At 38.2% G+C, this 22083-nt stretch overlaps 2 protein-coding genes across 2 annotated transcripts; both read right to left on the reverse strand.

Annotated features, from left to right (window-relative positions):
• Nucleotides 1–8590: 8590 nt before the first annotated feature.
• On the reverse strand, nt 8591–9837 carry LOC118482022 (uncharacterized protein C713.09-like). Its single transcript, XM_035977442.1, has 2 exons — nt 9701–9837; nt 8591–9611 (listed from the first exon to the last, which is right to left on the reverse strand). The coding sequence occupies exons 1-2, from the start codon at nt 9835–9837 to the stop codon at nt 8591–8593; spliced, it is 1158 nt and encodes a 385-aa protein (XP_035833335.1).
• A 565-nt stretch (nt 9838–10402) lies between these two features.
• LOC118482023 lies at nt 10403–21193 on the reverse strand. Its single transcript, XM_035977443.1, has 7 exons — nt 19994–21193; nt 19169–19882; nt 17614–17808; nt 16978–17365; nt 13901–13968; nt 10503–10985; nt 10403–10414 (listed from the first exon to the last, which is right to left on the reverse strand). The coding sequence occupies exons 1-7, from the start codon at nt 21191–21193 to the stop codon at nt 10403–10405; spliced, it is 3060 nt and encodes a 1019-aa protein (XP_035833336.1).
• Nucleotides 21194–22083: the final 890 nt, after the last annotated feature.

Consider the following 22083-nt stretch of genomic DNA (forward strand, 5'->3'; position numbering starts at 1 on the left):
GCTTTATGGTTTAAGTTTTGGGAAATAGTTAGACAACTATTTCGTGTTTACCTTTGGTAAATACTTGGTAATTATTTTCCTTCCCAAGGATAGGGGATTTAACACACGTGCGTTCGAAATATATTTTTATGTCTCACTTACTATATATTTATTTCTATCTCCAAAATATAAATATTTTTCTCAAAAATATTATATTCTGCTTCACATAATTTTTCCCAAAATAATACTTTAACAAAAATACGCGTTCATAAGTATTTCTGTAAAATGCGTAAGTTACGTTTTAACGATCGAGTGGTAATAATAATTACCGGTGTAACTTATATATTTATCGTGAAGGCGTTCGTATTATTTTGGATTCGTTAACGATCTGATAATATTATTTTTACCCTAAAAATAATATTTATACACTTCACAAAATAATTGACAAGTGACGTTGTGAAAAATATATTTACTAAATATATATTTATCACGTTTTATTTCGTGAAATCCCACCTCCGATATTTTGTAAATAAAGTCGTGGCGAAATCTATAATTCGAAAACAAGTAAAAAATGTATTTTTAACACTTGTAGTGAAAATATTTCTAAGTGTTAGGTTTTTGGAAAAAATTCGCCAGAGTTTCCCCTGTAACTGGAGGTTGCCACGCTTTCAAGCGTATCATTTTCTTTTAAAAGTTCAATCCAACAATTTTCTCATTCAACCAAAACAATGTTCAATGCATCAAACCAGTCAAATATATATAAATCGCATAAATTACATGAACTTGTGGTTTAACCAAAAATATGAAGTAAATCCCATTACTTTTAGTGGATCTTTGTATGTATCAATCCTGTTTCGTAACAACCTTGCTTTTAAAGAAATTCCATCTTTACAACTTCTTGTAAAATTTGACAAAAACTGGTTCTTTGTCGAAACTTAGTGTTACACAAGTTTTTACACACTTGTGTGTTTAAAAATCATTCTTGTTCATGTAAGATCCGGCTTTAGAAAAATATGATTTCTTTGACATTTGGTCCTTTGAAAATACCGCTTGTAGATCCGTAGATCTACTAGTTTTAAACACTATTTCGTAAGTAAAATCGTTTTTACACAAGTTCAAGTTTCTTGTGTGGTAGAGTTTCATCACTCAACCCTTGTTACACTTAAACAAGCTCTATGTCATGATGCATGATCATGACCAATCCGGGTTAAACGATGATCCGAGCTACCACAACATAGATCGGGCCCAAATAATTACACAAAACAAATCCTACATGATTTTACACAACAATCTAGCTTTTAACCATCATTTTTAGCAATTTTAGTAGACTTTTACGCATCATTTTGTTTGTTCACGAGTTTTAACCGTCATATATTGTTTTAACCACTTTAAAATAGATCAAGAGTGTGATTATAGTAACTTATTACTAGCTCAAGGCTAGGGAAGAAATTAAGCGAAAACAAGGTGGTTAAAAGCAACGTAGTGAGGTCCTTGCGATTCTGAGTGCACCAAACTTGATTGTAGGATCTTTAGCACCTTTGAGTGGCTTTAGAATGGATGATGGAATTTGAATGAAGATAGTGGTGGGTACGGTTGTGGTCTTGGCCGATCATAAGGAAAAGAGAGAAGGTTTGAGTTTGTTGAGTGGTTGATGAAATGTGATAGTCCCTCATGCATATTTATAAACCATATTATCTTATTGTCCACCATACATAGTGTTTCTAAACCCACAACATGTTCAATTAAAATAAGTAAAGAATTTATTGGGGGTGGTGTCCCCCATGTAACCATCCTTTGGGGGAGGGGGGTATTAGTTGGATTTCAAAAGTAGTTAAGTGATCTAGTTTATTTAGTTTAGGAAAATAACTAAGTTATTTGTATGTTATGAAATATAAAGGGTGTTAGGGTATTCGGGGACCCTAACTAGCTCAGAAAAGGAAAAATAATGTCATTGACAATATTTTTATGTTCCGGGTAAAGTCCGGTTATTCGGTTGGGTATTAATCCGTTAAAGTGCTAAATAAGCATTTAAAGTGTCGTTAATATTTATTTATTTTTTTAGTGACACAATAATTTCCTGACACTTTGGAAAGTGTCTAGTATTATTTTCCCATGTTTTGGCACTTTATTAGTTAGCTAGAAGCTGAATTGTTTATTAAAGTGCTGAGTTTTGTGCTCAGTGTACGTTTTAGGCACATCCAGTCATTGTATCTTATTCCTAGAGACACAGTTCTACAACCCTTGTATCCCTACACTCACTATGGGTGTAGTAAAATCTTTCTCGTTGATACAGGCCTTAGAGGCAGTGTCTGCCTGATGCTAGCTTATCAGCATGTTCAATAGGTTATCTGTTCATAGTGCTATTGTGCTTTTGTGCATCATGTTTGTCACTAAGGTTCAGCGTGTAAATAATGTAGTGACAGTAATTAAAGTATGATGCAGGTATGTATAAGTATCAGAAATCAAGTAGTAGTTCATCAGTAATTTCAAGCAAGCACAGTAATTAAACAGTAATTAGTCATTAATTATGTCGTACGGATACTTGGTTTAGTGAGGGTTGTCACATTCTCCCCCCGTTAGAAAAATTTCATCCCGAAATTTTAAGTTCTTCTTGTAGAAGCAGGGTTCTTAGGAAATAGGTGGGGGTATTTCTCTTTCATCCGGTCCTCACGTTCCCAGGTGTATTCAGGACCATGTCTGGCATTCCAACGAACCTTGACGAACTTGACACTGCTCTGGCGGGCCTTGTTCACTTTCCAATCCGTAACCTCAACAAGTTCTTCAACGAAGTGGAGCGTGTCGTCAACATGAATTTCGTCGGTAGGAATGACAACTGTGACAACTCGAATTTCCAAGATTTCTATTTCACATTTATTGCACGTTCTTGTATTGCTTATGTATTATGTGATTATGCATGGTTATGTATTACTTGTGAATGATTTGTCAAATACTTAAATGTGGTGGTGAAATTGTAAATTGTATATCTTGTGCATGAAATATGTGATAGATAATTCCTTAGGGTGTTTTGTGCGAATAGTGAAACTTTAAACAACTTAAAACCCTAATCTCCTTCCCTAATCATTCACTAATCATTCTCACACAAGAAACCAAGGCACGTATTTCACTTTCTCTAGCAATTATCATCACCAAGAGATTCATCACTTTTGATTTCACATTTCTCTAGAATCATTCAAGGTAATCGTTAATCATTGGTTTTTGTTAATTGTTGATTGATTCATTCATGCTAAACCCTAGTTCTCATTTGATATTCTCTGCTTATAGATTTAGCCTGATTTGTTGAGAAATGAATAAGAATAATATGAATTCAATTGCATGATGATCTAGAGGCATGATATGTTTAAACTGTTGATGATTGATTCTGTTTCTGCACAAGGAGAATGTGTGAAATTAGGGTTTTGAAACCAAGAACGTGACTGCTGAATATACGAAACGTAACTGTTATGATCACATTGAACGTATGATAGATGTATTGTCTGAGTTTGTAACGTGTATAATAGTCTGAGTTTCTTGATGCTAGCATGTCTGAGTTTATTATGTGATGACACCTAGTCCAACTTTATGATCCTTGCTTGGTCCGAGTTTCATCACTCCATGTTTTGCCTGAGTTTATTGCTATAACATCCAAGGTCCGAGTTTGTTGAATGAGTGTGGACCGAGTTTATGTGAGATGAATGAATGAACTGAGTTTAATATGTGTATTATGGACCGAGTTTAATATGTGTACTATGGTCCGAGTATAATGTGTTCACTATGGTCCGAGTATAACCCCTTCACAATGGTCCGAGTTTAAAGGGGATCATAGGGTCTGAGTTTAATTAAAACATGAAGTCCGAAGTTAAGGTCCTAGTTCTATCCGAGTTTATAAAGAATTACATGGTCCGAGTTTATAAGGGCTTGCATGGTCCGAGTTTATAAAGACTTGCATGGACCGAGTTTAATGTGAAATGCTTGGACCGAGTTTATTTAATGAAGCATGGACCGAGTATCTTAATAAAACACATGTCTGAGTTTGCGAAACACTTAGGTCCGAGTTTGTGAAGGGGGGATACCCCTGTCCGAATTTAAAAAGGGGAGCCCCTTGGTCCGAATTTAATACTCTTGATTGATGTTCACTCTGAATCAATGAATTTCATGTTACACAATGTTAACCTGTTAAGATGTGCATGACAATTTGTAAACCCTGACTACGTTAAACTTGTAAGGTTTAATAACGATGTTAATATGATAGGTATGTTAACGGTGACCATTAGATTATAATACATGTAAGAGTAGACCGTGAAATCAGGGACGCTACGCGTGAATTACGGGAATAGGATTGCATGCTCACATGATATATGATTCTACGTGAATGATCGTATGATATTGAATGCAACTATATGATTCTACGTGCGTGAACATTCTATGTGATATCATCATGTACACAATAAACACACACAACACAATCGCTTGGATATCAAAGATGTGTAAACCCTAATTTGATGCAAACACTTACATCGTATCATGTGCAACACATCCTAGGTCGTGTGTTACGGACTTAGAGATTTATAAACCCTAGAAGCAATAACATACCGAGCAAACCAAGGTGAGTTCACACCCTTACTAAGGCATGGGATTCCCAAGGGCTTGGGAATGGGATTAAAGGATTGAGATTGACTAGATACACTGTTACTAGACTACCATACCACTGTCCTCGGTTGTGCAGGACACATACTTATACTATTCACTGTCCTCGGTTGTGCAGGACACATACATACAATCTACGTAGACTTATACTTACTACTATCCTCGGTTGTGAAGGATACGCACGTAAAACCTACGTGCACTTATACTCGTTACTATCCTCGGATGTGAAGGATACTTATACTCATTACTATCCTCGGATGTGAAGGATACTTATACTTATTACTATCCTCGGATGTGAAGGATACTTATGCTTATTACTATCCTCAGTTGTGAAGGATACTTATGGTTACGAGTAGTCTAGTGGTTATACAACATGGGAAGCCCCCACCAATAGAACGTACTAACGGCCCAGTAGAGCCACCTGTTACAAACGAACTTACTATTACGCATTTACTTTCCGTGAACTCGCTCAACTAGTTGTTGACCCTCTGTTACATGCCTTGCAGGTCGTTAGGTATATGGAGCTTGCACAGGGAGGAGCAGGTCGTTGTGGGCTTGGATCGTGATTGTCTTATTAAACACTTATGACATTTCGTACTTATTTATGTTGGGTTTTGATTATACGCTTCCGCTAAACAATGATAACTTACTTATGTTTTGAAAACACCTTTCATATGGATTTGGTTTGGATTATATTGAAATTACTTTTACTTTATACAATGTTCTATATGATTGGTGGCTTGATCCTGGTCAGTCACGCCTCCAAGCGGTGGTAATCCGCAGGTGGATTTTGGGGGTGTGACAGATTGGTATCAGAGCCATTGGTTATAGAGAACTTGGTTTTAATATGGGAAAACGTTTTTATTAAAACCAGACTATAACCAGAACAGTGCTCTCAACGATCCACAACGACGCTTCGCTCCACGTGCAAGACTCAACATCCTAGGTAATAAGGTTTATGTTTATTGCCTACATGCTAGAATTGTACAGAACTTTGCTCGTAGTATGCTTACATTACTTTGCTCACTACTTGTTATTGCTTGAGAACCCCTACGTGCTTACACTTTTCTGTCATCGCCCTACTCGCGAACCACTCTCACTTACATTACTTTTACTATGAAGATCATGTCTGGAAGAATTAACATGACACAAGCCCAGCTAGAGGCTTTCGTTCAAACTCAAGTTGCTGCGGCACTTGCAGCTGCTCAAGCAGGTCAGCACGCGCAACATCCTGTCTGCACATTCAAGAACTTCATGGACTGTCGTCCAAGCTCATTCAGTGGCACCGAGGGGGCAGTGGGACTCCTCCATTGGTTTGAAAAGCTAGAGTCAGTATTCGAAATGTGCGAGTGCCCTGAGGCCCGCAAGGTCAAGTACGCCACTGGCACTTTGGAAGGAATCGCGTTGACTTGGTGGAACGCGCAAGTACAGATCTTAGGGTTGGCAGCTGCTAACGCCACACCCTGGAACGATTTCAAGGAACTTATCAAAAGGGAATTTTGCACGCGTGAAGATATTCACAAGTTGGAAGACGAGCTGTACAATTTGAAAATGGTTGGATCTGAGATCGAAGCGTATACTAAACGGTCAAACGAGCTGGCCGTGCTGTGTCCAACTATGGTAGACCCTCCGTACAAGCGCATTGAGATGTATCTCAAGGGATTAGCGCCAGAGATCCAGAGCCATGTGACATCGACCAATCTTGACAACATTCAGGCTATTCAGCGCCTCGCTCATTGTATTACAGATCAGGCAGTGGATCAGAACAGACTGCCAAAGCGTGTCAAGGCTACTGCTACTGCTGTCACTACTTCTACTACCCCCCAGTGACAACAAGAGGAAATGGGATGGGGATTCTAGCAAGGGATCAGCTACAGTGCAGTCACAAGCTCAGCAACGAAAGACAGACAGTTACCAGAGTTCCAGTCAGCACTCCTCAGGCAGCCACGGACAGGGGGGATATCGAGGAAACCTCCCGAAGTGTAACACCTGCAACAAACACCACGGTGGCCAGTATAATAAGGGTCGCTGTCAAAGATGCCTCAAGATGGGTCATGAGGCCAAAGATTGTAGAAGCCCTCGACCTGCGAACCAGAATCAGCAGCAGCCCCAAACACAGCAGAATCAGCAGCAGGGCAACAAGGGGTGTTTTCATTGTGGTGCAGAGGGTCACTTCAAAAGGCACTGCCCTCAGCTGAACAGGAACCAGAACAACAACAACCACAACAACAACCAGGGCAACGGGAACAACAACAACAACAACGGGGGAAACAACAACAATGGCAACGAGGCAAGAGGTCAAGCTTTCGTGTTAGGAGGAGGAGACGCAATGAACAATATTTGAACTTATAACTTATCTTGGGTTTTCATTATCATGTTACGCTACTCAAACAAAGTTTGGTTTGAACATTAATCGTGTTGGGTTTTATGAATTATTTTACCTATTATATTTTATGTTTGGAATGATGGATGGTTTGATATTATTGAGCGCACATGCCGTATTTATGGACCTTACGAACGGGGTGTGCAAACCCTACCTGGACGAATTTGTCATTGTCTTCATCGACGACATTCTGATCTACTCCAAGAGTCAGGAGGAGCACGAGCAGCACTTACGTCTTATCTTGGAACTTCTTCGAAAGGAGCAATTGTACGCAAAGTTTTCTAAATGCGACTTCGGGCTACGTGAAGTCCACTCCTTAGGCCATGTGGTGAACAGGGATGCGCTCCATCCAAGATAGATTCGATCAGGAACTGGCCTGTACCGCGTACACCGACGGAAATACGCCAATTCTTGGGCTTGGCGGGGTAATCCAGACGATTCAATAAAGACTTTTCGAAGATCGCGCAGCCGCTTACGCTACTGACACAGAAGGGTGTCACCTATCGCTGGGGAGAGTCCCAGGAAAACCGCTTTTCAGTACCTAAAGGATAGGCTTTGCAGCGCGCCTATCTACCAGAGGGCATGGATGACTCGTAGTATATTGTGACGCATTAATACAGGGTCTTGGTTGCGTATTGATGAAGCGGAATAAAGTTATTGCCTACGCCTCTCGTTAACTCAAGGTTCACGAACGGAACTACACGACGCACGATTTGGAGCTGGGAGCTGTTGTTTACGCGCTTAAGATATGGCGACACTACCTGTACGGTACCAGGTGCACGATTTACACCGATCACAGGAGTCTCGAGCATATCCTTAGGCAAAAGGATTTGAACATGCGTCAACGGGGATGGGATGAACTAATGAACGATTACGAATGCGCCGTCAAGTATCATCCAGGCAATGCCAATGTTGTGGCTGACGCCCTCAGTCGAAAGGACATCCTACCTAAGCGCGTGCGAGCGCTGTTGGTCCCAGGTTGATCGGGATCTTCCTGTTAATGAATGTCACACTCTGATTGCTGTGCGGAATCCAGCAAATCATATACAAATACAGAAAGACATATGATTTCCATGTTCAATAGTCTGCAATTCAATTGAAATATATGACAAGATACAAGTTCCAGTTGATCACAGACTTCAGCTCTCTAGGTTACAAGCAGATTCAAAAAGTCCTAAATGAGCTGACAAAACTTCTATTTATAGGCAAGTCAGAATAAGCTAAGTGCTGTCCGATCGGTTAGGCTAACCGATCGGTTGGGCCACCCGATCGAACAGCTGTTCGATCGGTTAGGCTGTCCGATCGGCTAGGCCAGCCGATCGGCTTACAAGGTAGCACTTTTACAAAACAAACCCTGTATTCTGACGCCTTATACATTAAACTATACAACTTTAACAAAATAAAGACTTTAAGCTGACGGAAGCTACAGACGTTTATGTACTAACAGACTCCCCCTCGGATGTAGCTGTAGTCCCTTCCAGCAAAGTCTTGATTACTTCCTGTTGCGTCTTCTATCTCGTGCCTTTTGTTTTCTCTTCTCTTCTCGTTCAGCTAACATTTGTCTTCTCTTATGTCTTCCCTCTGTTATCCACCAATTTCTTCATCATTCACTGTAACATCTTGAGCATCCAGCATTTCAATTTCTGGTTGAGAAGATGATCCACCTACCTCAAGTTGATTTTGTGAAGATCCAACAACTTCAACTTCTTCTGCTATACCTTTATTTTTCAGGTTAGCTTCTTCAGCAAGCTGTCTTTCTCTTTCTTGCCTTCTTTCATTTGCCTTGATAATGTCAACTTGATCAAAAGCCTCGTGGATGTTCACCTTCAGATGTGCTTCAATCACAGCCGTAAGCATTTCAAGTTGCTTATCTTTCATCACCTTATCGGCTCTCATAGCTTCCATCTCTAGCTTCATTGCCTTCATTTCATTTGTCGAAGCTTCACTCATCTCATTTATGAGTTGATTCAAAGTCTGATTGATATTCTGCAAGTCTTTGACTTTGGCGTTCAACGCAGCAATTTCATCAGTAAGTGCACTAATAAGTTCTGCATTATCTTTTATATCTTCCTTCATTTCTTTCAATTTCTCATCTTTTGTAAGCACTGCATCCATTACGTCTTCGTGCCGTTTCTCCAACTCATCAATCATTTCCTTCAACTTTATTTGCACAGCTTCGTTTTCTTCCTTCTCTTTTTCCAAGGCTTTAACCTTTTCCTCCAATTCTTTCATCTTTTGATCATGAAATAAGTCACCTTCACTATCTGGCATATCTTTAAAGAAATCTCCAGTAGCTCCACCAAAGCTATCAAAATCTAAGCTGAAATAATCTGTCTTTCGTTGTGATGATTCTGGAATACCATGACAATCAGATGTTTGTTTAGCAGATTTGATTTCGGTGATCTCCACATAATCATCATTTGAAGCTCGTGTTTCCTTTGGAATTTCGGTGGATGGAACTTCTTTTGGTATCTCAACTACAGGACTAGTTTCAGCAGTGTCCTGTTTCTTCTTGCCTTCCCTCTCTTTTTGTGATTCAGCATTCTGCTTCTTTGCTCTAACCACTCTTGGAATATCACCGGTGCGAGCAGCTTTTCTTTTCTTTCTGTTTTTCTGGGAATCTTCAGGATTGTACGGTGAATCTTCATCTTCAGAATTCTTTCTTTTCTTTAAAGGTCTTTTCTTCAGTTGTACCTTTCCTTTTCCCACTGTCTCTTTGACCAGTTCAGATTCAGATAAAGTTTCTTCTGAATCTTCATTACTAGAGCTCTCTTGAGCTTCCTCTTCTTGAACAACTGTCTTTCGAGCTTGTGCTTGTTCAGCTTCTTCATGCTTTCTAAAATAGCTTTCCAAAGTCTCTTCTAAACCAGCACCTTGATCAATCACATCCCTCGGTTCTATGACAGGTTCATCAATTAGCTTTCTTTGAGGTTCTTCAGAAGACCCTGCAAAAACAATCATTTAAAACAGAATTAGTAACAATTTTCAGAACATAATCTAAGAATCATATAGCTCCCCCTATCACTATACCCTTTGCTGTTTCTTTAATTACAACCACAGGGGTCGACTTTGGTGTTCTCTTTCTCTTTCCATCTTTGATACACCACCATCTGGTTTTCTTTTCAATCATATCATTCATCTTATTGTCTTCATTGTCTGAATCACTATTATCATGTCTCCATCTATCATTTTCAGGAGCTACGTATGCTTCATCTTTTAATGCACAGATCAACTCTTTTGTTTTAGCATCCTTCTCCTTAGTGATTCTCAGAATAGTAGTCTTATTCACTTCGCCCATTGCCATAATATCATCCTTATCCTTTGGCAAATCCTTAACTTTGTCATCCAAGATCATCATTATGAATCTTGGATACATAATGTATTTGTCTTTCCCAGCTAAACAATTTTCTTTTAAAAACTCAAAGATCACTTGTGAAATATTGTATTTCCTGTTCAGCACAAGACTTACAACAATGTTCATTATGTAGTCAGATACCTCATCATAAGCTCCCTTTCTGTGAGATAGGGAGTGCACTAAGCAATGCATTAAGTATCTGTATTGTCTTGAGAAATTCCTTTTGAACATTTTTCCGTTGATGTGTGAAGTAAAACCCAATCTACACCATAGCCCTTTAGCAAGACGTTCTGACATGATCGTCGGATCATTGTCAGAATCTTGTAAATCAAGAACCCTTCTTATGTCCTCTACTCCAAACACTACTTCAACATCAATATCCTTGTTGTTTTCATCTTTCTTTTTGACTACTGCATGAATTGTATTATCCTTTTCTTCAAACCTTGCAGTGTCCCAGAATCTTCTAACATGAGATTCATAAACTATTGTTGTATCAGACAATGCCTTAGCAATTCTGCTTTTTCTTAAGCACTCAGCCATTTTTTCTGCTTCTGTTCCTATTGTAGATACAGCATCAATTGCACATGGAACATTGTGTCCTTTGTTAGTGTCTTTTCCTCGTCCCTGTGAAAATGTTTAACCATTAGATATAGAGACTTATACTTGTCATAATTTTAAAAAAAATTTCTAACACTTGAAACATTTAGAGTGATAGAACAGTGAATCGAATGGCTTGTTCGATCGAATAGTATTTGCTGTTCGATCGAATAGGAATGATGTGTTGAAAGAACCTTTGTTGTTCGATCGATTGGTCTGATCGATCGAGTGGTCTACTCGATCGGCTAGCAAATACTTATTCAAACGATTAGCAAAAGACTATGCAAGATATCTAAGGACATCAAACAATGCTACTTGAACGGCTAGAATAATGCTATTCGATCGGTTAGCAAGTTGCTATTCGATCGACTAACAAATCTCTGTTCGATCGGTTAGCAATGGGATATGCAAACGGTTAGCAAAATGCTGTTCGATCGACTAGCATAAAGCTGTTCGATCGGCTAGTAAAATACTGTTCGATCGGCTAGCAGAATGCTGTTCGATCGACTAGCATAAAGCTGTTCGATCGGCTAGTAAAATACTGTTCGATCGGCTAGCAGAATGCTGTTCGAACGACTAGCATTTTACTACTCGAAAGATTAACCAAGATAGTCATGCATATATGAGATAATGTAATGCTTGTTTGATCGACTAGCATTTTGCTGTTCGATCGGTTAGCATTTGCTGTTCGATCGGCTAGTCTAGCCGATCGGCTAGCAAATGGCTAAACAAGAACAACACACTACAGATTCACACTAACACTTTAAACAATGACAAAGCATATCATGGCACACATTTCAAAGCAGATAAACTAAAGATTCAAACATAACTCATAAATGAAAACATGATGCTGTTCGATCGGCTGGTCTAGCCGATCGGCTAGCAACATCTTCATCATGAAGAACATTCAAATAATCATGAAGAACAACCTAACAGATATCTCAAAATTGAACACAGATCATTATTCTTCATGATGTCGACATCAAAACCCTGTTTTTATTTTCTCCTAAATCAACCTAAAACATGTTCAAATCATCATCTGAAGTTCCGACTGACGCAATGAGGAATCTTAGATCTATCAGATTTAATCAAGATATTTCAAAAACTAAACCGGTAATCTTGTAGATCATGCAATTCCGATCAAAACCCTATTCTCAGAATCATCTAACTCTTTCTTAATCTTTCCTAATCTTGATTTTTATATTCGACTCAATGAAGAACATCAAACAGTTGAGATCATGAATGAAATCACTGATTCAAAGATTGAATGACATACCTTTACCATTTGTGATGATGAGTAAGCCAACAACACAAATTTGAAATGAAAAAGGAATCAAGAGTCTTCAAGAACAATGAATCGAGTAGCAGATAGCAGTCTGTTCGATCGGAAATGAAAAAGTTTTCTAGAAGCCTTGACTGCCTATTTATAGGTATGACCTGATCGATTGGCCTGGTCGATCGGCTAGCCTAGCCGATCGGCTAGCTGTTCGATCCAAAGATCATGAACTCTTTACTCGATTAGCTTTTGACCCTTTTTCTCATTTTGAACCTTTTAAGAATTTTGAACCTTTTCATATTTTATCAGTGAATGAGAAATCCATTTAAGCATCTAGGTCCAAGTTAATGACCCTAGAAACTTAATTCGTCTACCAAGTTCAATTTAATGACCTTGGTTGACCTGAAGCAAAACACACTGATTGTTTTTCAATGATTTTTCTTGAAAATTTACAAGTTACAAACTAATGAACTTGTATTTTGATATTTCAAAACTCTCTGTTTGTGATTAGCTCCCAACCCGTCTTTTCAGTACAGGATCAACTCTCTGCATTTGCATTGCATCAGTAAGTGAATCTGATGATACACTTACTACCTTGGTTTGTCTAAAATAAAGTAGAAATGTAAAATAAATTTTTGTATTTTCAATGCATGAAATAGATCAAAAGAAGACTGAAATATTAACAGGAATGAAAGTAAATCTTATTTACAAACATCTTTTTGACGAGCGTGTTAGGGAATCATATTAGTTTATCAGATCAGTTATCAGTACCGTTAAGCTTTAATTCATATTCAGAATTAAACATTTTACTTGGATAGATTTAAAATTTTCAACACAATTTTCAAAATATTCAGGATATGACTTAGATGTTTTAAGAACTTAGCAATATCATGTGTCCCACCTCTTGAATATACTCCCGTATCCAGTATTCCAACATTCTAATCTACAGATGAATATACTAAGATGATATCTGTACATAATTTAGGGAATGCGAGAACTGAGGGATCTCAGGTCAGAACTTCCGTTCAGCAGAGAGATATCAGTTTCGACTTAGCAGTGTGTCCCCTTTAGAGGATCTTTTCAGCTACAACAGATGATTATCAATTTTATTGTCTAATCACTGAGGGCTAGAATGCTATGTTTCAAGCATTTACTGCAAAGCATTATCCAGGGACTAGGTCAGAACTACCGTTCAGCAGAAGTCCCTAAATAATACCCCAGACATCATTTTAGTAGAAACACCTAGTATTTTAGAATATGAAATCTTTCAAACGAAATTTCAGGGGTTACCTATATATCCAAGTAGTGTTCCCCACAAATCTTGCAAGTTTATATATTTATGTTTGTATCCCGAATAAATCTACTAAATGTGTTTAAAATTTATCCTCATATCATCAGTAATCTGTTTAAATCTTTATACTTTACAAATCTTTAGCATACGATAACTGTCACACTAATGTACTATCATTTTCCCTTTATACACTAACTCTTTTTCATTTTCTATTGTTTTTGATATTTTGAGAATTTTATCATGTTTTTGGCTTTTTGAATTTTATCATGTTTTTGGGTTTTTGAATTTTTACTGTTTTTGGCTTTTCTAAAAGAATATATTTACAAATATTTCTATCTCCCCCTAAAGACCAAAACATGTAAAAAGACGACAAACCATTGCAGATTGTTTATCATCATCATCCACAGTGGTTTCTGCATCAACGCTTACAATTCCATCCACCACTGAAAAGAGCATCATACCATTTAGTTTTAAAAGATATTTAAAACGATTTCTGTCAAAAGCTTTGGTATGTAGATCAGCTTTTTGCTCATCAGTGTGGATTTTCTCAATTCGTATCAACTTTTTCTCGAAGCAGTCGCGAATAAAGTGATGACGAATTTCTATATGTTTTGTTTTAGCGTGATGTACCGGATTTTTAGTTATGTTAATTGCAGCCTCATTATCAACAAAAATAGGAGTGTTAAGAAACTGCAAACCGTAATCGCGCATTTGTTGCTGTATCCACAGGATTTGAGAACAGCAGCTGCTTGCAGATACATATTCTGCTTCACATGTGGATAGCGCAACAGATGTTTGTTTCTTACACTGCCAGGTGACCAAGCGGGGTCCAAAGAACTGGCATCCTGCAGTTGTTGATTTAGCATTTTGTTTGCAGCATCCGAAATCCGAGTCGGAATACCCCTCGAGTGTGAAATCGCCTTTTCTAGGATACCATAACCCCAACGATGGAGTTCCCTTCAGGTAACGTAGTATCCTTTTCACAATTATCAAGTGCGATGCTCTAGGGTTAGATTGAAATCTTGCTGCGAGGCATGTTGGGTACATAATGTCAGGCCGAGAAGCAGTTAGATACATCAAGGAACCAATCATGGATCGATATAATCTTTCGTCTGCCCTGTCTCCGGTGAGATCTGGGTGAATCCCATGATTTGTTGCTAGTGGGGTTGCAGCAGATGAAGAGTCTGACATTCCGAATTTCTCTAGAATATCATGGACATACTTCGTCTGGTGTATGAAAATTCCTTCAGGAAGCTGATCAACTTGTAATCCTAAAAAGAATTTCATTTCCCCCATTGACGACATTTCGAATTTCTGCTTCATCACTTGCTCAAAATCTTTGCACAAGTTTTCGTTGGTTGACCCGAAAATTATGTCATCCACATAAATCTGAACTATCAGTAAGTGACCGTCGACAATTTTTGTGAAGAGAGTAGCATCAATTGTTCCCCGGACGAAGTTATTGGCTAGCAAATGTTGAGACAAAGTCTCATACCAGGCTCTCGGGGCCTGGTGCAAGCCATATAAAGCTTTATCCAAAAGATACACTTTGTTTGAGTGATGTGGATCGACAAACCCCGGCGACTGTCCCACATATACTTCCTCTTTCACTTTGCCATATAGAAAGGCCGACTTTACATCAAGCTGATATACTTTGAAATTCTTCCATGATGCAAATGCTAGAAAGATCCTGATAGCTTCAAGTCTTGCTACAGGAGCGTATACCTCTGTAAAATCAATTCCCTCCTGTTGACTGAAACCTTGAACGACGAGCCGAGCTTTGTTTCTGACTACTACTCCTCTGTCGTCCCTCTTACACTTAAACACCCATTTGGTATTTATTTTCCGATGACCTTCAGGTAGATCCACCAGCTTCCAAACATTCAACTTTTCAAATTGATTCAATTCTTCCTGCATCGCGTTGACCCAGGAATCCTCAGTAAGTGCCTCTTTGTATGTGCGAGGTTCTATCTGCGAAATAAAACAACACAGTGAGAATTCATCTTGTAAAGACTTTACTGAAGAATAAAAACTTGAAAGGCCCTGATCAAGTTGACGTCTGGTGCGAACTCCTGATTGCAAATCTCCTATAATCTGTTCCTCTGGATGATATGAAAGAGTTCGAGGCATCACTTCGTCTGGAACATCTACATTTCCTTCTAGATTTGTAACATTCTGTTCAGCATCCTGCTCACTGACTTGGTTTGTTTGACTTAATACCTGGATTTGCTCCCCCTCAAGGTCTGAATCACTATCATCAAACACTGGCATATTTTCAGCTTCTTGATTATCATTTACCACTGACTGATTACCAGGAGCAACTTCATCCTCATGATCACCAGTATTGCTAGGACCTGCTTCATTGTCATTTGATGTTTCACTAGATCTTCTCGTATATTCTACTGGAAATCTGAGCGAAGATTCATATTCTCGAAAAACATCCAGCTCATCAAAGAAATCTTCTTCCTCTTCAGATTCTTCTCTCATGTCAAACGATCCCCAAAGTCTGTCATAGTTGTAACGCCATGAATCACCAGGATTTTGAGGTGGCATAGTATATCCCTGACATTCAACATTAGCTGCTTCAATAATACGCTTCTCACTTGGAACAAAGACTCTCCGTGTAAGACCTGAGTATCCAACAAAGATTCCTTCAAAGCTCTTTGTACCAAACTTCCCATTAGGCTCTATAACCGTGCATGGTGACCCAAACGGCTCTAGATACTTCAGATTTGGTTTGCGTTTATTGATCAGCTCAAAACATGTCTTGTTGAATCTTTTCACAGTAAGAACTCTGTTGAGTGTATAGCATGCAGCCGAAACAGCTTCTCCCCAGAAATTTATTGGTAACTTGGAATCTGCAAGCATCGTTCTGGCTGTCTCGATTAGCGTCCGGTTTTTGCGTTCTGCAACTCCATTTTGTTGAGGAGTGTATGGAGCACTGAACTCATGCAATATACCTTTTTCATCACAATATTCCTCCATCTTACTGTTTTTGAACTCCGCACCATTGTCACTTCGAATTCTACATATCGGTCTTTGGTACAGGTTCTCAATCTTCTTGAACAACACCACTAGGCTATTAAAGGTTTCGTCTTTTGTTTTCAGGAACATTACCCATGAAAATCTGGAATAATCATCAGTCACGACTAGGCAGTAGGAATCTCCTGTTATGGTTTTGACATTCACTGGACCAAACAAATCCATATGAAGTCGTTCCAATGGTCTTGAAACTGAATTGACTTGTTTTGAGGGATGAGACTTTTTCTTTTGTTTGCCTCTGACGCAGCTTATGCATTCCCCTTCCAGATGGAATCCTTTAATATTTACACCCAGCACTAAATCGTTATGCACTAAATGGTTCATTTTCCTTAGATGGATATGCCCCATTTTTCTGTGCCATAAACGAGATTCTTTCTCTGTTGCTTTCGATACAAAACAATGAGCTTTACCTGTGGTAGTTGTAGCAACACTCATATCTAGCACATATAGATCATTTACCCTTGGTGCTCTCATGATGATCCATTCTTCGGGTATCACAAATCCAGGTTTTAAGATCAAACATTCTTTGTCAGTGAAGTGAGTCGTGTACTTTCTGTCACAGATCTGTGAGATACTAAGCAGATTATTCTCCAGCTCAGCAATGTAATTGACTCTTTCAAACGTTATAACCCCGTTCGATAATGTTCCTTCACCTATGATCCTTCCACCTTGATTTCCCGCAAAGCCCACATAACCACCATTTATGTTATTTACATCATATAGTAATGCGGTCTTTCCTGTCATATGTCTTAATGCTCCACTATCCATAATCCATCTGGATACTAGTTGTGGAAGATTCTGCACATAAAAATCATCATTTAAACAACTTTCAAGAAAGATGCCGATTCATGCTTCGCAATCCAGGAAGCTCCGGCAAATCAAATTGTTTAGTCAAACATGGTGTCCACCCAGGCCTCACCAGCCTTAGGGACAACCGTGACTTTTGCAATTTGAATTTTGAAATTCTTTGAATTAAGAGGTGGAAAATTTGCATCATAATCAATTGTAATTGATTCTTCAGCATTTTTCACCTCAGAAATTGAGACCTTCTTATCAATTTTTGACACAACTTTTGGTTTCCACACTTGTTGAGTTTCTGCAACCCGCTTGTAAAATTTTTCTTGTTTAGGTACTACTTTCTTTACGGGTTTAGATTTTTCTTTCAAGTTGTTAGTTTGAACAACTTTCTTCTCAACATACATCGGTGCTTTTCCCTTTTTGTCATCTTTTCTTTGCTGAACCTTCACAATTTCAGTCTTAGGTTTTACAAAAGTACACTTTCGTGCAATATGACCAATTTGATCACATTTAAAGCAAGTACGAGTATCAACTACTTGACTTGTGCCTTCAGACTGAATTTGTGAGGCTTTCTTCTCAAAAAATTCTTTGTTAGATTTTGAAAAAATTTTCTATTCTTCCTCAGCAAGTGAACTTGAGCTGTTCACAAATGTTTTCTTTTTGACATACTTTTTATTTTGATCAAATCTTTTCTGATATGATCTACCCCCCCCCCCCCCCCCCCCGATAACCACCTGACCAATTTCTGTTGTTATTATTATAACCACGTGATGTATAGTCAGTTTTCCTGTTATGAACCTTTTCGACCTTTCTAGTGTTTACTGTTGACAACTCGACTTCAATCAATTTAAAAACTTTGGCCAATTTGTTCAGATTCACATTCTCTAATGGAAACTCGGAATCCGAAAACAACTTATCCGATCCTGACATCTTGTACATGACAAGATCAGATTCATCATGTAAGTTGCTTTTGGATTTCTGTTTCGGAATGTATTTGTCTAGAAAACAACCATCCTCCTCAGAAGTGTCACAATCTGGTTTAAGCACATTATCCACCACACTTTTCACCACATCATTTTGGACACCCTCGTCATTGGAAGACGTGAACGTGACATCAATATTCTCAGGGAGTGTAACACCATTTTCTTCTTCAATTTCCACCAAACTAGACTGCTTTTTCGTGTAGTTGTCTAAGATTGGAGGTGGAACTTTGTGAAACCCTACACCCGTTCCATCCGAAAACACGTCCTCACCAGCTTTGTTTTTCCCTATGGGTTTGGGAACTATGTGCTGCAAAACAAAGCTAGCTGAGCTATAGCTGTTTAATTTTAACTGGATTCTTTCATTTTCAATTTCACTTTCTTGAACCTTCAGTTTTAATTTGGCAATCTCATCCAGTTGTTTGTTGATTGATTCCTCTTTTAATCTCAAAACAGCTCTTAAATGCTCGTTTTCCTTAGTTGTTTTTCCATTTCTATCATCACTTTCTTTAACAACATTTTTCAATTTTTCAAATTTTTCAACAACATTTCTGCTTTCAAGAAAAATTTTGTCATGATCAGCTTTAATTTTCTGGTTTTCAGTTTTTAATTCTTTTATTCGTTCAGCTGATTCTTTTGACTCTTTGTCACAATCAAGAATATGACTTTCAAGTTTTCTAACATTATTTGTCAGATTCTTGATTTTCTCCCCATTGAGGTATGTGACTGTTGTACAAAAGTTGCATTGTTTATTACAACTTTTGCAATCAGCATTGCAATTGTTTTTGTTACCTGACACAGTTGATGATTTACTTTGACTGACCTGTTTCTTTGACTCAGAATTAGGAGTAGAATCTACCTCAAGTGCTTTGGCAGCAAGCACTTTATCAGCCATTTCTCTCAAATTTTCAGCTGTCATCTCCTGTGCAGTGTTGATCAACCCGGTGTCAATTGTCACAGGTTCTTCTTTCTTCTCCTTTTCTTTTCTCTCTTTCTCTCTTTCTTCCTCGATCATTTTCGATGTTGGTGTACCCCACCATTTGTGTTGCCAGTACTCATCCTCTTCTTTGTATTCTTGGATAATGGCTTCAATGTCTATCTTCTTGTCGTCGACAGCAATGTTACCATATTCATCCAAATAACACTCTCTATCTGGATCCCATCGGTTTGCAAGTTTTGCTTCCTGATAAACACCTGAGAGTCGGATGATCTTTGCTTCAGCAACCATTTTTCGATATTCGTACTTCTGTTCTTCTGTACGATTATCTTTCCATTGAATCGGTTCATTATGACTCGCCATAAAAGCATAACCAATAGCATCATCTTCAGGTAATACTTCCTTACTCCAATCATATCCTTCATCATCGTAAATCACTGCCAAGGCTCTAGATTTTCCTTTGTTGTCTTCAGATTGCTTTATTCTTGGCGGTTCGGACTTATTCTGATGATAGATAGCTTTCTTGTAGTAGTCATCATTGAATGGATTCTCAGATTCTTCAACATATGCATTTCGGCATTCTCGTTTGAAGTGGCCTTTCTGTTTGCATTTGAAACACTTCACCTTTGATTTATCAAATCCTAGCTTTGTTGACGGACCGCCGATTGTTTTTCTACCCGTTATCTCCATAAAGCGTTGTGCACGACGCACTGCACTCGCCATTGCCCATTGGATATCAATTAACTCCATCTCTTCGGGATCTATCTGATCATAGTCTTCTTTTGTCAGATTAGTATTCCCAATTTTTCCAGCAATCAGCCCCTCATATGATTCTAGCACAGATGCTAGAAACACCATCTGTTGCTTCACAGATTCTTCATCAAAGTTTTGCGCATTCTTTAGATCAACAGCAATATTACATGAGAACTTTGAATCAGAACGATTTGTCGAGGCAGTAGAAATAGAAGTAGAACCACTATGATATCCACTGTGACTTTCTTTGTTTGAGTTGCTTTGATTTTCTTTAGGAGCTGGAGATATGTTTTCGGCAGAAAATGCGGTTTTCGGTGATGAAGCTTTGGGCATCAAACTTTTGGGATAGTATAGTTCTGGATTTTGTTGATATGAATGATTGACTTTGTACGTTTTCTTCAATTCTAGCTCATGGCTCTCCAGTCGTTCAATCACTACATCTGGTTTTAGTTCTGCTGGCGGAATGGTGTTTTTCAACATCAAAGCATAGTACCTCCAGTCCATTTCATCTGGTAAAGAATCGAACAGTTTATCAACTATCTCCTCTTCAGGATAATTGATATCATGACGTGCAAGTTCCAATTTAAGATGACCAAACCGTTCGATCATCTTGCAGACTGACTCATTTTTGAAACAACTGAACATATCAAACTCCTTTTTTAGTAGTTTAGTTTTGTTCTTTAATATTTCTTTACTGCCCAGACATTTCTTTCCCAGTTTATCCCACAAATCTTTGGCGTTGGTGTAGCTGATTAGTGAAATAATATCTTCCCTGACAGATTGAAATAGTAGTGCTACACATTTCTTCTCAGCAACGAATAAATCAATCTCTTCATTGCTTCTTAACACTTCACCATTGGTTTTACCCGCAGCATATCCATTTTTCATGCTTTTCCAGCTTGGGAAAGCAAATGCCATCAGCCATTCCTCAAACTTTATTGCCCATCTTGTATAATCTTCAATAGCCATTAACTTTGGAGGACGGTTAAAAGTTCCAAACGCGCTTTCTGATTCCCATGCCTCCTTCTTTTTCTCTTTGATTTGATTTGTGTTGGTATTGTTTGATGTAGAATCATCATTTCCTGAATTTCCTGAACCTCCTGAGCTTACAGTGAAACCATACATATCACTAAAAGGATTTGTGAATATATCATCCATTTTGAATGTTCCTGTAAAATCAGACAAACACTTAGAAAAATTTTCACTTCTTGAAAACACTTAACACTAACACTTGGATCGAACAGAGTATTCGATCGAGTAGTGCGTTCGATCGAGTAGCTCGCTCGATCGGTTAGACAAATGTTGTTCGATCGATCAGCTGTTCGATCGAATAGGAATCTTGTGAATCTTCAAACTTTCTTTTAACAATAATGCTGTCCGATCGATCAGCTCGTTCGATCGGATTACCAAGATGATGTCAGCAACAACTTCCAAAATATCTTTGAACGGTTATCTTTACACAAATCGATGACGTCAGCAAGCGAATGAATATGCTAATCGATTCGACCAGCTGACATCAGCAAGTTCATGCAGTTTTCCATTGAAATTGTTCAATTTTAACACGAATTTGTTTGAATCTGATTATGAAACTTAGTAGGATTGTAAAATTTGAGATTCCGAACCGATTGATAGTAAATTTATCAAGTTTTATCCATTGAATCTGTTTTAATTTTGAGTTTTTCAAGTTTTATGATGAAAAAGATGAAGAACAGAGAGAGAAATATCAGAAAGATAGAGTAGATCTGCAAGTTTTCCAGTGAAAACTATATCAGAAACAGATTTCCGATGAAATTTGTTCTTCACGATGCAATTTTCACTTGAATTCAGTTGAATCTATCTTCAAATCTACAAGAATTTGACTGAAATCGATGAACTATGTCTTCTGGTATCTTCAATCAACATCCATAGCTCTGATACCACTTGTTGGTCCCAGGTTGATCGGGATCTTCCTGTTAATGAATGTCACACTCAGATTGCTGTGCGGAATCCAGCAAATCATATACAGATACAGAAAGACATATGATTTCCATGTTCAATAGTCTGCAATT

The sequence above is a fragment of the Helianthus annuus genome, chromosome 9 (genome assembly GCF_002127325.2).
Source record: "Helianthus annuus cultivar XRQ/B chromosome 9, HanXRQr2.0-SUNRISE, whole genome shotgun sequence".
In the NCBI taxonomy this organism is placed as follows: Eukaryota; Viridiplantae; Streptophyta; class Magnoliopsida; order Asterales; family Asteraceae; genus Helianthus; species Helianthus annuus.